General features: G+C 43.2%; 1 protein-coding gene across 2 annotated transcripts in view; it reads right to left on the bottom strand.

Moving 5' to 3' along the window:
• Positions 1-15,854, bottom strand: part of jakmip2 (janus kinase and microtubule interacting protein 2) — a 100,284-nt gene that overhangs the window by 37,353 nt on the left and 47,077 nt on the right. For both annotated transcript variants that reach the window (XM_034311173.2, XM_026941104.3), the window contains exons 11-12: positions 14,506-14,634; positions 10,884-10,967 (exon numbers count right to left, since the gene is read on the bottom strand). In XM_034311173.2, the coding sequence (XP_034167064.1) occupies positions 10,884-10,967; positions 14,506-14,634 (213 nt within the window). The remainder of the gene's footprint in view (positions 1-10,883; positions 10,968-14,505; positions 14,635-15,854) is intronic.

The following is a 15,854-nucleotide window of genomic DNA, read 5'->3' as shown; positions in this document are numbered from 1 at the left end:
TCGTGTTGTTTTTTGTTATGAGTGGGCAATATTAGTGAGAGTGATTAGTGATAATATAGTCTCTTTGATCCTATTAATTTATAATTATATATATATATATATATATATATATATATATATATATATATATATATATATATATATATAAAACCAGGAACTGTTCCCAGGAATGGCACAAAGGTGTGTGAGGTGTGTGCTCGTAAATGTGCCTTTGACCCTCATTTTATATATTTTGATTTTATTGCGCACTATGTTGTAAATAAACTACAAACAAAAACATTCTTTCTTTCAGTCTCCTCAAATTCTTTCTTTTAGTTTCCACAGTGGCATTCCACCTTGATAGACTCATTAGGGAGTGGGTCATTATCTCCCCAGGTGTGAAAGACATCAATATTCATGGCCATTGACACTCCCTTGCATATAGTCCTTCTAAAACAAAAAGTGTCACACAATTTAAATCAATGCATTGTTTTATGTGAATAAGTATACAGGATGGTTTTCACAACATACTAAAACAAAGACTCTGGTCTACATAATCCAGTACTCAAAAGTCTTGTGCAAATATATTTAGTATGCGTTTCATGGTCCTATCTCTGTGTCCTTTTTTTTTTTTTTTTTTACTAACCAGGTTTAAACTTGATTTTCTCAAAAGTACAAACATGTACATACATGTTGCTCACACATTATTGTAACAGAAATTCTGCTGAATATAGTGTAATGAGAGTTTTGCCATTAATATTCTATAAGTAACTGAAATAAGAACAAATGTCAGGGCATGTCAAAACATCTCCAGGGTCCAAAAAAATGCCTCAGACTCCTAAGGGTTAAAGACAACAAAGTGAAGGTATTAGAGAAGCCATCACAAAGCCATGATCTGAATCCCATAGAAAATTTGCGGACTGAACTGAGAAAGTATGTCTGAGCTGGGGCAGTCGTGGCCTAATGGATAGAGAGTCGGACTTGCAACCCAAAGGTGAACCTGAAGGTTGTGGGTTTGAGTCTCATGTCCGGCAGGGATTGTGGGTGGGGGGGTAGGGCGCTCTCTCCCACCCTCAATACCACGACTGAGGTGAGACCCTTGAGCAAGGCACCGAACCCCCAACTGCTCCCCAGGCGCCGCAGCAAAAAAGGCTGCCCACTGCTGTGTGTGTGTGTGTGTGTGTGTGTGTACAAATTCCTAGTATGGGTCACCATACTTGGCCACAAGTCACTTCACTTCACTTTAGCAAGGCCCACAAACCTGACTGAGTTACACCAGTCGTTCATGGCATAAATTTCAGCAAAGTATTGACTGGGTCTAGCCAAGGGCCCACAAAGAAAAGGACTATTGCCTTTCTCTAAGAGCGGTGAAATGGCAGCCTAAAGGAGGTCAAGCCAGTGAGTCCACCCATGAGGGGTCCAGCTTGAAATAAGGGACTACTGCCATTCCTGGAAGGAGTGTTTTTAAATGCGCTTTACTGTGACTTGCTGTGAGCTACTGTGACTTTAACCAGAATCATCAACTTAACCTGAACTGACAGTAATAAACTGCAATGGGAGGAAAGTCTAGCAAAGCAAGTCCCTTTGTGGTGATAATTGGAAAGACTCCTTGCATGCTAACTCACCTGAACTTAATAAGAGCAAACATAGTAGATCTACAAAACAAACACCCAGCAAATCCAGCTTATGCAGCTGTAAAGTTGTGGGCTTGTAAACAGATAAACCTACCTGTGATATATTACATTGTATATTGCTAGAAGGAGGACGCAGCCTAGGTAAACATGTGAGGGTGTGTCTGCTACTGCAGTCTTGCCCTTTTATTCAAAATTAACTACCCTACCCTCTACACCTTCCGCATAAATTTTATATATTTTAAATAATTTTTGTATTATTATAAATTATATATAGCCACTCCTGTGAGCCTGCTTTCCAAAATCCAAACAGATGTCCAAAATCTGATAACACAATAATTTGCTCAGACATTAACAAAGGTCAATCTGTCTGTTGCCTCTGCATTGTTAACTCATGAAATGCTGTATTGGTTACACTGTACTCTTTCTTATGTTTCACTTCCACTTGATTCTGTGTATGAGCAAAAAACTAGAGTTGAAACTACATGTACTGCTTAGACAGCACATCACTGACATTTACATTGCCCTGGAAGGCTGCACTTTTAAAGTTAATTAAAAGTGCAGGTGAGCTCAGGGAAATTTTTGAGGATGAAAACTCAAACCTACCTGTCTCTCTCTTTGAAACCCGGATGTTGTGGGCAAAGTTGGGGTCCTATGATTTTGGCAATGACAAATGAAAAGTTAATCTAAGTTTGTAGCTAATATAGGCATAGTGAGAGACACTTCTTATTGCATTTGAGACAACCGCCGCCCCCTGTCAAACTCAGTATAACCTCCCCTACCTGATATTGACATTTCCCTGCCATCTGCACTATCTGTGGTTAATTCTAACTTTTTAGCAAAACACAAGAAACATATGGGCCTTGATTCATCTGCCAAACCACATGCTGTCAAACTTAAGCCTCGAGTCCCACTGCCATGTAAGAAGTGATGCCTTGCCCCAGAAGCTGTTGAAAGTGATACAGCCAGTTATTTCTTTACTATTACAACAAAGTGTTATAATTGAGACAAAATGTCCATGTAATCACACTATTAGTCAAGCGGTCATTCCCGTTACACTCTTCGTGCCAGACTCTAACATGATCTTAATATCCATTCCAGTAACGTGCTAGACTCTAACATGATCTTAATATCCATTCCAGTAATGCTACGCATTTTATAGTAGTAGTTTGTGTTCTGCCTTTTTCTCAATTCGATTGCATCCAGATAGTCAGTACCTGTTTGCTTTTACATATGATAGTAATTAATACACATGGGCAAGACTGCCACAGGGCTATACAGAGAGTCCAGGCATTTATGCAGCCACTGTAAAAAAGGGACTTGGAGGACTTGGACATGTCTGAAGCAATAATTCTGATCCAGTTTGTAGATAACCTACCTTGAGCAGCTACAAGCAACAATGCATGTGTCTCAGACTCATTGAAACTCTGTTCCACATTAGCTGACAAAGGTCATTACACCTCTTTGGCCAAGCTGCAGTTGAGGAACAGCCTCAGGTGCAATACTTATTCCACATCCTGTCAAAGGGTTAGAGATCAATCCCCTCAGAGTGAAAAGAGGCACTACAAAGACTTACTGTGCCCAAAACCAAGAAAGACATGATGTCTTTTCTGGGTATGGCAAATTACTGCCGTCACTGGATTCCTGATCCGTTGCTGTCCATGATCATGCTCTGAATCCAAACACTCAAAGACCAAGCTGCAGTGGACAGATGCTATGCACCTTCACATCTATGAACAATAAGCCTGTCCCACAGAGGCTCTCACTCAGAAACATGGCACTCACATGATACCCATAGCTTACTACTTTCTGAAACTAAGCCTCACTATGCAGGGTATTCTGTGTTGTTCTGTGTTCTGTGTTGTTCTGTGTTTCTTATGTAGCACCTTGGTCCTGGAGAAACGTCGTTTCATTTCACTACGTACTTGTATATGGCTGAAATGACAATAAACTTCACTTGACTTGACTTGTATGCCTTCCTGTCTCCGTGTTATTGCTGCTGTCTCTAATTTAATTGGCAAATTTTCTAGGTTACCCCTAGGTTATCACTGTACAGCATATACTACACATGCAGTGGTAGCGCTTCTAAAACACATGGCAACACAGCACGTCTATTCAGAGACATACTTGATATGAGGTGAAAATTCTTTCTTCTCCTTATATTACTCAATCTTGCAAATCTCTTCCAATTCTGATGGAGATGACTCACTATGGAATGACTGTTTGACTGAATGTCTTCATATGGCCGGACTTCAACAAACCTTTGGGTAATCTGGATTTGATTTTTTTTATGCTATATTGACAGATCATGATCTTGTTTAAATCTATGGATTACCACAAGGCATTTCATTAGCTAAGAAGCTGATCTCTTTGCTCTCACATGTGCAGGTATTCTGGCAGCGAAACAAACTATTAACATTTATACAGACTCTTGCTACGTTTTATGTGTAGTACATAATTTTGGTTAAATTTGGAAGCAGTGTGTCTTTCTCACTTCAGCTGACAAAGTCATCTTGCATGGACAGCTGATCTCCAGCTGATAGGTTGGATGGCTGGACAGCTGATTGGCCCAACAGCTTCTGGTTGCAAACCTGCTGGAGTATCCGGACTCTGCGAAAGAGTCATCGTCATTGTGGTACTGGAGTAGTTCATCGCCTGACTACCAGAGGGGATGGTGGAATGGGTCCAGTGCCACCAACCGGTGTCGCTGGGTGACGAGGTCCAGCTGGCTGAGGACTACCTGGCAGCGTATCCGGGGGCAGACGAGCCCCTCCCTTCTCCTTCTCCCTTTCTCTCGCTCTCGCGCACCCTCCCCTCCCCCTGTCTCTGCACTACGAAAATGGGGGCCAATTTCCCCAAAACCAGTACCCTGATCCTGTGTTTTCCCACCCCCTCTCTCTCCTTCTGTGTCTGTCTTTTCTTCCGCTCAGGTTGGTGACCCAGGACACTCACACACAGGAAGAAACGACCCAACTGTTGGTCCCGAAGAGCTGTTGAGAAATGTTATTTCAGACGGCTCACCATAATCCGATGGCGGGGCACTTAGGACAGGAAAAAACACTAAACCATCTCACGGCCCATTTCAATTGGCCGGAAAGAGATTCTGACTGACCAAGGCACTATGTTTATGTCACAGACACTAAGCAAACTTTACGAATTTTTGGGGATTAAATTGATTCGCACCAGTGTTTACCATCCGCAGACAGATGGGCTGGTTGAGTGGTTTAATCAAAGACTTAAAAATATGATTCGTAAGTTTGTTCACGATGATGCGGGGAATTGGGATAACTGGCTCAAGCCCCTGATTTTTGCAATATGAGAGTTCCCGCAAGCCTCCATGTGGTTTTCCCCATTCAAATTGTTGTACAGGCACAAGCTTGGCTTCTTAGACATCAGTAGGGAAAATTGGGAGGAGGGACCTTCTAACAGCAAAAATAAAAATCAATATGTTCTTGACCTGAGAGCAAAACTCCACACCTTAAGTCACATAACTCAGGAGAATTTGCGTCAGATGGAAGAACATCATTACCGGCTGTATAACAGGGGTACTTGCTATGGGAGTTTGCACCAGGAGATCAAGTGCTACCCATTTTACTACCCATGTCGAGCTCTAAATTACTCGCCAAGTGGCAAAGGCCCTTTGAGGTCACACGGCAAGTTGGGGACATCGACTATGAGGTAAGGTAAATGAATAGAGACAGAGTGTGGCAGATATACCACCTCAATCGTGGCAGATATACCACCTCAAACCATGGAGACAGGGTGGTCCCTGTGGCTTTGGCGAAAGTTGTTCCTGAGAGATCCCCTTGAGTCTAATATCTGGTGAAAAAACAAGATGGAACCATGCCAGCAGGCTTTCACTAAGGTAAAAGCTGAACTCTGTGGTGGACCACTTTTACATTCTCCTGAGTTCTCTCTCCCTTTTGTCTTGCAGACGGATGAGTCGGGCAGAAGGTTGGGGGCCGTGTTTTCCCAGGTGGCGGAGGCGGAGGAGCATGCGTGCTGTACATCAGCCACAAGTACAGCACAATTGAGAAGGAGTGTCTGGCCATCAAATGGGCGGTTTTCATCCTTTGTTACTATCTGTTGGGATGAGCCTTCACCCTCTGTTTGGACCATGCCCTGCTCCAGTTGGTCCACCACATGAAAGATGCCAATGCGTGGATCACTCGTTGGTATCTGGCACTTCAGCCGTTTGAGCTCGAGCTGGTCCACAGGCTGGGCGCATAGATGGTTGTGGCAGATTTCCTCTCCCAGCCAGGCATGGGTTGGAATGGCAGGTTGAGTCGGCGGTAGGTAGTAGGAGTCAGGCAGTGATGTAGGTGTGGTCGAGCCCTGGTATGACCCCAACTGTATGGTGTAAGTGAAATACCTCAGTGTGATTACTGACACAAGTCTCCCATTTGCAGCTCATGTAATCATGGTAATATTATTTGGATAGCCTTTTTTACACCTCAGAAATATCAAAAAGAAATATTGTCACTATCTGATGTAGAACAAATAGTTCATGATTTTGTTACTTCTAGGTGGGGTTATTATAACACCAGTAGGTGCATAAACAAGCTCCATTTAGTCCAGAATGCAGCAGACAAAGTCCTTACTCAAACTAGCAAGTTTGATCATATCACCAATATCTTATCCAGTAAAATTTCACACTGATTTTAAAATATTACCAAAAGTCTACAAATCACTGAATGATCTTGCCACACATTACCAGAGGGAACTTTTAGTCTTTTATGATCTGTCACACTTGGTTCGATCAAAATGTGCTGGCTCTTTATTACTAATGAAGACTACAGGAGGGGACAGAGATTTTTCCTAAAAAAGGCTAAGAAACAGCCTTCCATTAAATTTCAGGACTCAATCTTTAAGTCTAGGTTGAAAACCTGTTTGTTTAAACATAGCTTTTTTCTTAGGTAAAGTAATCTGGGAGTTCAGTGGTGTATATATATATATATATATATATATGTATATATATATATATATATATATATATATATATATATATATATATATAGAGAGAGAGAGAGAGAGAGAGAGAGAGTTTTGGTAAACTGGGGTGTTTTGATGCTGTCTCCACCTTAACCTGATCACAGTGCACAACCTTTTAAACCACTACAGGATAAGAGCATACCTAATATTCTGTTCTCTCTTGCTCTCTCCCACTCTCTCTCTCTGTTGAGCTACACATTACTCCTGCTGCCTGATTGTGATGCTGGTGCCTGACCCTGTCTCCCTCTGCCCTCTCCAGAACTGCACGTTGAGGGTAACCACTTTAATCACTTTGCAGCACACTGGGTCCAATTGACAAGGCAACTGATGACAGTTTCCACATGAAAGGCCCTCAGATTAGATTTCTACAATTCAGCAACATTTCTCCACCATCTACCCACTGTTCTAAGCCACCAAACCCATGGGTGCTGTTATCTTGGGCAGGGGTGCCATCTCTCCATTCATCTGTGACAATAAGTCTGCCCTAAGCATCCCAGCCACTAGAATGAGCAACAGTGGAAACAATGGTGTAAGGTTAAAAGAACACTTTGCTGGTCATTTCGAAGACCTCAAGGAGAACTCTGTGGGTTGTGGTTGCTGAATTCTATGATGTGTGAACAGAATCCATGAAGGAAGTAGGAGCATATACAGTAGACTACAAAGTCAGTCAAGAGCTAACTGTATCTTGTCCCAGAGGGCTGTTCAGCTCCCCTAGGTAGACCCATATTTGACAGTGGCTTCGGCAAAGAGGTTCATTTGTGCCTGGCCAAATTTCTCAGATCTGCTGCACCACCTCTGCTTTAATGGGCAGACGCCAGGTGTATGTGCTGCAGTGTCTCCAAACAGGTATGAAGAACCTGAGGGCCAGGCAGGCCCCTCAATTCTAACAGGTTGATGTTCCTTTTTCTAGAGAAAAGCCTTGTGCCTCCAGAGCTGGAGCTTATTCAATTCAATTAAATTTTATTTGTATAGCACTTTTAACAATGGACATTTTCACAAAGCTGCTTTATAGAAATAAATACATTCCAATTAATTTAAATCAAAATAAATTGTAAATATGTGAATTTATCGCTAATGAGCAAGCCAGAGGCAACAGTGGGACATACTTTCACTGAGCTTTATCAGAACGATGGTCAATGAAAAGGAAAATGGCTCAGTGGAGAAAAAATAGGAATTGAAGAGAGCTCGGCTCCAATCTCAGTCCGCTGCTAGTAATGCGGCTGATGAACTGGGTGAGCTATGAGTAGCTTAGGCATAGACCCAAAACAAGACAGGGAACCAGGTAGAAACACCCAACTTTGACCCTTGTATGTCCCCACTAACTTCACAAGCTCAGCCGTGTGAGCGCAGCATGGCGAGAGAAAGCCACTCAACCATGTTAGCAACAGGTATCATGTCAAGTCAAATGCTGAACTGAAGTCTATGAACAGCATTCGAACGTACGAGCCCTTTTTGTCCAGATGGGTGAGGGCCAGATGGAGGGTGTTGGTGATGGCGTCATCTGTTGAGCGGATGGAACGATATGCCAATGGCAGTGAGGGTGGGCGCAGGGTCTTGATGTGCCTCATGACAAGCCTCTCGAAGCACTGCATGATAATGGGTGTGAGTGCAACAGGATGGCAGTCGTTGAGGCAGGACACTGAAGATTTCTTCAGCGCGGGGACGATGGTGGTGGCCTTGAAGCACGTTGGAATGATGGCGCTGCTCAGGGAGATGTTGAAGATGTCAGTGAGAATATCCGCCAGCTGGTCTGCACATCCTCTGAGCACTCTGCCAAGAATGTTGTCTGGTCCAGCAGCCTTCCGTGGGTTAACTCTGTGTAGAGTTTTGTTCACATCAGCCATGGTTAGACACAGCACCCAGTCATTGGGAGGAAGGGTGGTCTTCCATACCCATTACGCCATTCTGTGCCTCAAACCGAGCATAGAAGTTGTTCAGTGCATCTGGAAGGGAGGCATCATTATCATAGGCAGATAATGTTGTCCTGTAGTTGGTGATGGCCTGGATGCCCTGCCACATGTGCCACATGCACTGTTCTTGAAGCGGCTGTGGATACTCTGGGCATATGCGTGCTTTGTCTCTCTGATGGCCTGGGACAGTTTGGCCCTCGCTGTTCTTAGGGCCGTCTTGTCACCTGCTCTGAAGGCGGATTCTTCAGTAGCACACACACCTCTGCGGTCATCCAGGGCTTCTGGTTGGAGTGTGTGGTGATGGTCTTGGAGACAGTGACGTCATCAATGCACTTACTGATGTAGCTGGTCACTGATGCCGTGTATTCCTCCAAGTTGGTGAACTCACCATTGGTTGTAGCTTCCCTGAACACATGCCAGTCAGTGTGCTGGGATTAACATAACAGAGATGTGGTCTGAGAAGCCAAGGTGGGGGTGGGGCTCCATCCGGTACGCGCCGGGGATGTTTGTGTAAACAAGATCCAGCGTGTTCTCCCCTCTAATTGCAAAGTCCACATGGGAGCACTGACTTGAGATTTGCATGGTTGAAATCTCTGGCAACAATAAACAGTCCGTCAGGGTGTGCATTCTGGTAATTTAAATGGTCTGCATCTAACAGTCACAAACTCCACCAGCGATGAGCAGTAACTAGAAACTAGCTTTGAGTTCTTGCACTATTCTGTGTTGATGTAAACACACAAGCCACCACCGCAAGCCTTACCGCACAGAGCTGCATATCTGTTGGCACGAAACGAAGTGAGCCTGTCTAGCTGAATGGTGGTCTCTGGAACTCTGTCTCTGAGCCACACCTCCATGAAAACAAAGATGTAGCAGTCTCTAAACTCATGCCACGTAGTTTGCTGGAGTCAGATGTAGTCCAATTTATTGTCCAGGGAGCAGACATTGGAAAGCAGGATGGAAGGGAGAACCAGCCGGCTAGGGTTTGTTTTTAGCCTAGCACAGACCCCTACCCTCTTGCCGCTCTTCCGATTCCATGCACACCGCTTATGATGACCCCTCCCCCAGCCACCAGCTTCGGGTTATGCCGAGGGCTTGAGGCCTGTTCCCCGCAGCAAACTGAGTTTGTGTAGCTTCTCCAACAGATCATCATGCAGGTAGGTTGTTGCATGATTTCTGTACTTTAGTAGTGTCTGGCGATGGGAGACACAAACACCGGTTGCTCCAATGTTCATGTACCATCAAAAAGTTGGGCTAAGAACAAAAATAGCACCATTTTCAATCCGGAGTGGCCGCTGTGTGCTATTGCCACCCCACCATCTTGGATCACAAGCCAACTGTTTGTCAGATGGTGGGAGATGCAAAGATAAACTCAGGTGAGTGCAACACAAAGCCACAAAACAGTTCATATTTAAATTAAAGAAAAAGACAAATTGATAGGAGTGTATCTCAAGCTTTGGAGGATAGGTTACCTGGTGCTCTGACTGCAGACACTAGCTGTTATGCAGATGCCTCCAAGATATACAAAAAGGTCTGGCCTGGGTACGTGCACAAGAAGCCAACCAGGTGTTAAAGACTACGTGATGGAGGTTAGAAATTCTGAAACAGTATGGAAACGTGAAAAATATGCGGTAGATGAACAGTTTAGCTGGAGGTTATGTTTGCGTAAGACAAAATGAAAACTGATCCACAGTTCAGTCCACATAGACCTGTGTTGTGTTAACTGTGTGAACAATTCTGGAAAAAGTGAATTCATAAAAAATTTACAAAAGCATGTAACTTAAGGATTTTTTAAACTACAAAAAACCTTTACTATGTAACACAGTATTCATTTTGATAATTAATTTGTGCTTGCAACAAATATAGTACATATATATGTACAGTGTATGTGTCAAACAAGAAGCCACCAAGAATAAGAAAAACCAAATATCAAATCTGAAACAGAATGGCTCTAATAAATCATTGGGGAATAAATATCAGCTCTAGATCATGTCTGTCCAAGCTCCACTTGCAATAATTGTGAGCTAATAAACCTAACATCTCAACCACAGAGACAAAACAGTCACAGAAACCTTTTTCATGTTTGATTGAGATATTGTGTGTGTGGTGGTGGTGGTGGTGGTGTGTGTGTGTGTGTGTGTGTGTTTCCTTTTGGTTACTGAAGTTAAGGTTAGGTTTAGATGTTGGCATAGCATTAATTAACTGCATTAATAATATTCAGTGGTAGGTTCTCACAAGGATAGTAAAACAAATATGTGTATGTGTGTGTGTGTGTGTGTGTGTGTGTAAATTGAACAACATGCACAATGTGAATTAATTAATTAGTCAATTATTAGTTGACTAGTAAAGTTGGTAGTAGACAAACTTTACTCACTTGTCCTTTGGAAGAGAGCTCTTTCTCTAGGTCTTCAATTTTTGCTTTATACCTCTGCACATCAGCTTGGAGCTGCTCATGAGCCTGTAAAAATACATAAATTCTTCTTCATAAAAAAAATCCTCTAAACGTTTTCAGCTGACCCAGCCTCATAGAGTTGTTCTGAATGCAACGTCTGAGACTTCCAACAGTGGTCACAGTAATTGCTGAATATGGCGCTTAAAATAAGGTGCAGACAGGAGACAGAGATAAAATGTTAAGTGAAATCATATAAAAGGCACAAAAAATTGACTGGGAGGATATAGACAATGGCTAACCTTGCTTTGCTTGCAAAGATATGGCACACACAGCTTTGTGCAAGGAACATGTTTTAAGGACCACAACACTCAAATCCTTTCTACTCTAGGGTTATCCATAGGCACATTTCAGTGAGTAATTGGAGACAAGTCTGGCATTTCCCAACCAACTATGAGCCAAATAATGGAATGTCTTGCATGCATTCTTATTTTTCATGTGGTAATATTCCAAATACAGCAGCAGAAAAGGCAACAATTTTCACGCCATCACAGATTGTACAAATGTAATTGGAGCAATGGATTTCACACAGGCATAAAATCATCCTTTAAAGGGAAGTTGCCATACATATGGAAATTTGGAGACATTTCTTTGTGTAAATGTGTGAGGCCATGCATGAGCAAAACACTCCGATAAACAAAATCTGTAGACTTGCATTCTTCACCAGTGTCCATTGCGCTTGAGTTTTGCTCCAGCAATCTTGCGGTGATATCACATTTGAATTTGAATTGAGCATTTATTTACATGTCTGTCTGTGGCAGAGGGTGTGTGGTCAAACGCCAGCTGCGGACACAGAGGGGGTGGGTTGGACCGGCAGTTAACGCATGATGATTCTCATCTCTGTCTTATTACCGCCAATCTACTGTACTTATTTGTGTTTCTCTGTGCTTTCAGTGCACTGCTGTAACCAGAGAAAAAGTGAGCTATCTAGCTGGCAGAGTTGATTGAATGGTTTAATGCTTAAAAATATAATTTGTAAGTTTGTTCACGATGACACTCAGAATTGAGATACATGCCTCGAACCTTTGTTGTTAGCAGTATGAGAGGTCCCACAAGCATCCAAGGGGTTTTCTTATTCGAGTTATTGTAAGGGTGCAAGTCTCGTGTCATCTTAAAGGTCATTAGTGAAAACTGGGAGGAGGGACCTTCTAACAGCAAAAACAAAATTCAATACGTCCTGTAGTCACCTAATACAGGAGAATTTGCATCAGGCCCAAGAACGGCAATCCCGAATATACGCCAGGGGTACTCAGCTACAGGAATTTGCACTGGGAGATAAGGTACTCTTTTTACACGTCAAGCTCTAAATTACTCACAAAGTGGCAAGAGGCCTTTGAGGTCACTGCGAGTGGGAGAAGTCAATAATGAGGTCAGATGAATGAACAGAAGTGATGCACATCAAAAATACCACCTCAATCTCCTGATACCACGGAGAGAGGCAGTTCCTGTGGCTCTGGTGACGATGGTTCCCGAAAGGGAGGAGTTGGGACTGGTGGTAAGCCTAAAAAGTGTGGCCCTTTTGAAGACACAGAGAGCACAGGTTGCCAGGTTGCAAGGTGAATTTTCCGATTTGTTTTTGCCTGAACCTGGTCACACGGACCTCATAGAACACCACATCGAGACTCCTCCAGGTGTGGCTGTATACAGCCGCCCATACCGGTTACCTGAACACAAAAAAAATGTGGTTTGGGATGAACTCAAGTTTATGCTAGACATGGGAGAAATTGAGGAGTTCCACAGTGATTGGAGCAGACTTTAAAAAAGTCAACGCAGTGTCTAAATTTGATGCATACCCAACGAACTGCTCAAGTGGTTAGGCGCGGCTCTCTTTTATTTGATGCTGGACTTAACCAAGGGGTATTGGCAGATTCTCTTGATTCCAATGTTTCGAAAAAACTGCCTTTTCCACTCTGTTCGGGTTACACCAATTTGTCACCCTTCTGTTTGGTTTGTTTGGAGCCCCAGTAACATTCAACGTCTCACAGACAGAATACTTAGATGACATTATCATGTACAGTAATGACTTGCAGTGGCATTTACAACATCTGAAAGCTGTCCTGAGATCCTTGAGTTGGGTGGGATACACAGCAAATCCAAAAAATTGTGCAATTGGATGGACGGAAGTACAGTATCTGGGATTCCACTTGGGCCATGGGCAGGTGCATCCGCAAATTGATAAGATACCAGCGACTGCGGCCTGCCTGAGACCCAAGACCAAAAAGGGGGTAAGGCAGTTCCTGGAGCTTGATGTTTGTTCCTAATTTTTTTGGATGTCACCAGCCCGCTGACTGACCTCACTAAAAAGGAAGTGCCAGATCTGGTCCAGTGGATGGGGCTGTGAGAAGGGGCTTTTTGCCAGGTAAAAGCGGTTTTGTGTGGGGGCCTGCTGTTGCATTCTCCTGACTTTTCTCTCCCTTTTGTTCTGCAGACTGATGCGTTAGGTGGATGTTTTGTCACAGATAGTGGAAGGGGAGGGTAACTCCCCATGCTATATATCAGTTGCAAGCTCTCGGTAAGAGAGAGTAAGTAAAGCAAGATCAAAAAGGAGTGCCTGGCCATCAAGTGGATGGTCCTCACCCTCTGATTTTACCTACTGGGGCATCCTTTTACCCTGTGCAAGGGTCCAATGGTTCCACTGTATGAAGCATACCAACATGCAGATCACTCGTTGGTATCTGGCACTTCAGCCATTTAAATCTGAGGTGGTCCACAGGCCTTGGATGCAGATGGTGGTGGCAAATGATCTCTCTGTCCACTGTTATGGGTGGGAGGGGATGAGTCAGCTCCCTGGCCTGAGTCAGGTGGTGGGGGTATGTGGAAGAGGGGGCATGGTTGAGTGTCAGCTGCGGAAGGAGAGGAGGTGGGTTGAACCAGCAGGTAACGTGTGATGATTCTCAGCCTTTTCTATTGATTTGTCCCTTTTTGTTGAGTGCGCCAAAAAGCGTGGTGTAAATAAATACGAGCCCAGCACTCGGATAAAATCTCGCCTGCCTCCTGACTCTGCCGCCGCACCCTTATACACCGGGTTCTACACTGTATTCTGGATTAACCCTTGTCTGTCGTCTGGTATTGCCTATAGTGGTGTGTGCAACAACTGCCCAACCCATTGCACGTTCACTGGTTTTTAACACTGCCCTCTAGCTCTTTTTGCCAGGTATTTTTTAATGAAGCAGTCTGCATTTGCATCCTTCTGTCTGTGCACATAATGGATGAGTACTACAAATTTCTACCATTCATACAATGCACAGTGAACTCACTTCTTCCTCAGAACTAGTCAGCCTTTAGTTGTGTAACCTGATAAATGTGATAAAACCCAAATAACTGTAAGGTTTATTAGCACAATGTTTATTGTCACTGGCTCTGCCCCTAGTCTATACCAAATACCACTGTGTAGATACTAATCTTTTGTGTCCAGTAAGTAAGTTTTTACTGAAGAGACAACTTGGGAACAAATTGTATTATGTTAATTAATCAATGATTGTTAGAGCATCTTTCTACTATGCACTTGTGAGGTGGTAAAGTGTTCATCTATTAAGATAAAGATTACCTTGGCTTCCATCTCAGCATCAAAAACTCCACCTTTCTGCTCCTGCAGCAGGGCATAGGCTCTCTGAAGGGCCTGGTACTCCCGTGTCAGCTGCCTGAAGCGCAGCTCAGACTCCTCAGTGGCCAGACCCTGCAAAAAACACTAATTCAGTCAAGGAGACTTGGGGGTTTGTGAAGTAACAATGTAAAGGCAGAATGAAATGGTGTCATTTTAACAGTATAATGACAGAATGTCATTTTAAAGAAAAAATAAAGGCATAGCACAAAACATACATGAACAATGAGAAACAGAAATTTAGAATAAGAGCAAAGACAGTGAAAAAGTAAAATTGATAGGTTTACTATTTCAGTAAGAATTGAGAAGAGCTGAGAAGAAAGAAAATGTACCACAATGTGCACAGGAAATGTATAGTAGTACTACACTCACTGTCCACTTCATTAGGAGCACCTGTACAACTGCACATTCTGGCAGTTATCTAATCAGCCAATCATGTGGCAACAGCATAATGTAAAAAATCATGCAGATGCAGATCAAGAGCTTCAGTTAATGTTCACAGCAAACATCAGAATGAAGAAAGATTGTGATCTCTCTGACTTTGATCGTGGCATGGATGCTGGTACCAGAAGGGCTGGTTTGAGTATTTCAGAAACTGTCAATCTCCTAGGATTTTCACACACAATAGTCCCTAGAGTTTACACAGAATGGTGTGAAAAACATGGAGTGAGTGAGAGTTTTGTGGCAAAAACGCCTTGTTGACAAGAGAGATCAGAAGAAAATGGCCAGATTGGTTCAAGCTGCCAGGAAGGACATAGTATAATCATAGAAGGACATAGAAAACTCATATAATCACTCTTTACAATCGTGGTGAGCTGAAAAGCATCTCAGCATGCACAGAACATCGAACAGTGAGGTGGATGGGCTACAACAGCAGAAGACCACACTGGGTTCCATTCCTGTCAGCCAAGAACAGGAATCTGAGGCTATCATTGGCACAGGCTCACCCAAACTAGACAGTTGAAGATTTGAAAAAAAATCACCTGGTCTTTTTCCAGTCTACAACTATCCAGTTTCGGTGAGTCTGTGCCCATAATAGCCTCAGACACTTGTTCTTGGCTGATGTGGACTTCTGCTGTTGTAGCCCATCCACCTCAAGGTTTGATGTGTTGTGTGTTCTGAGTTCTATGTGTGTTCTATGTTTTTCTGCTCACCACAGTTGTAAAGAGTTCTTATTTGAATTACAAGATTTCCTTAGATCGGTCTGGTAATTCTCCTGTGATCTCTCTCATCAACAAGGTGTTTCAGCCTGCAGACCGTCTGCACACCGGATATTTTTTGTTTTTCACACCATT

The sequence above is a fragment of the Pangasianodon hypophthalmus genome, chromosome 15 (genome assembly GCF_027358585.1).
Source record: "Pangasianodon hypophthalmus isolate fPanHyp1 chromosome 15, fPanHyp1.pri, whole genome shotgun sequence".
Classification (NCBI taxonomy): domain Eukaryota; kingdom Metazoa; phylum Chordata; class Actinopteri; order Siluriformes; family Pangasiidae; genus Pangasianodon; species Pangasianodon hypophthalmus.
The sequence above is the reverse complement of the archived record's forward strand: the minus strand, read 5'-3'. Positions and strand labels throughout refer to the sequence as shown.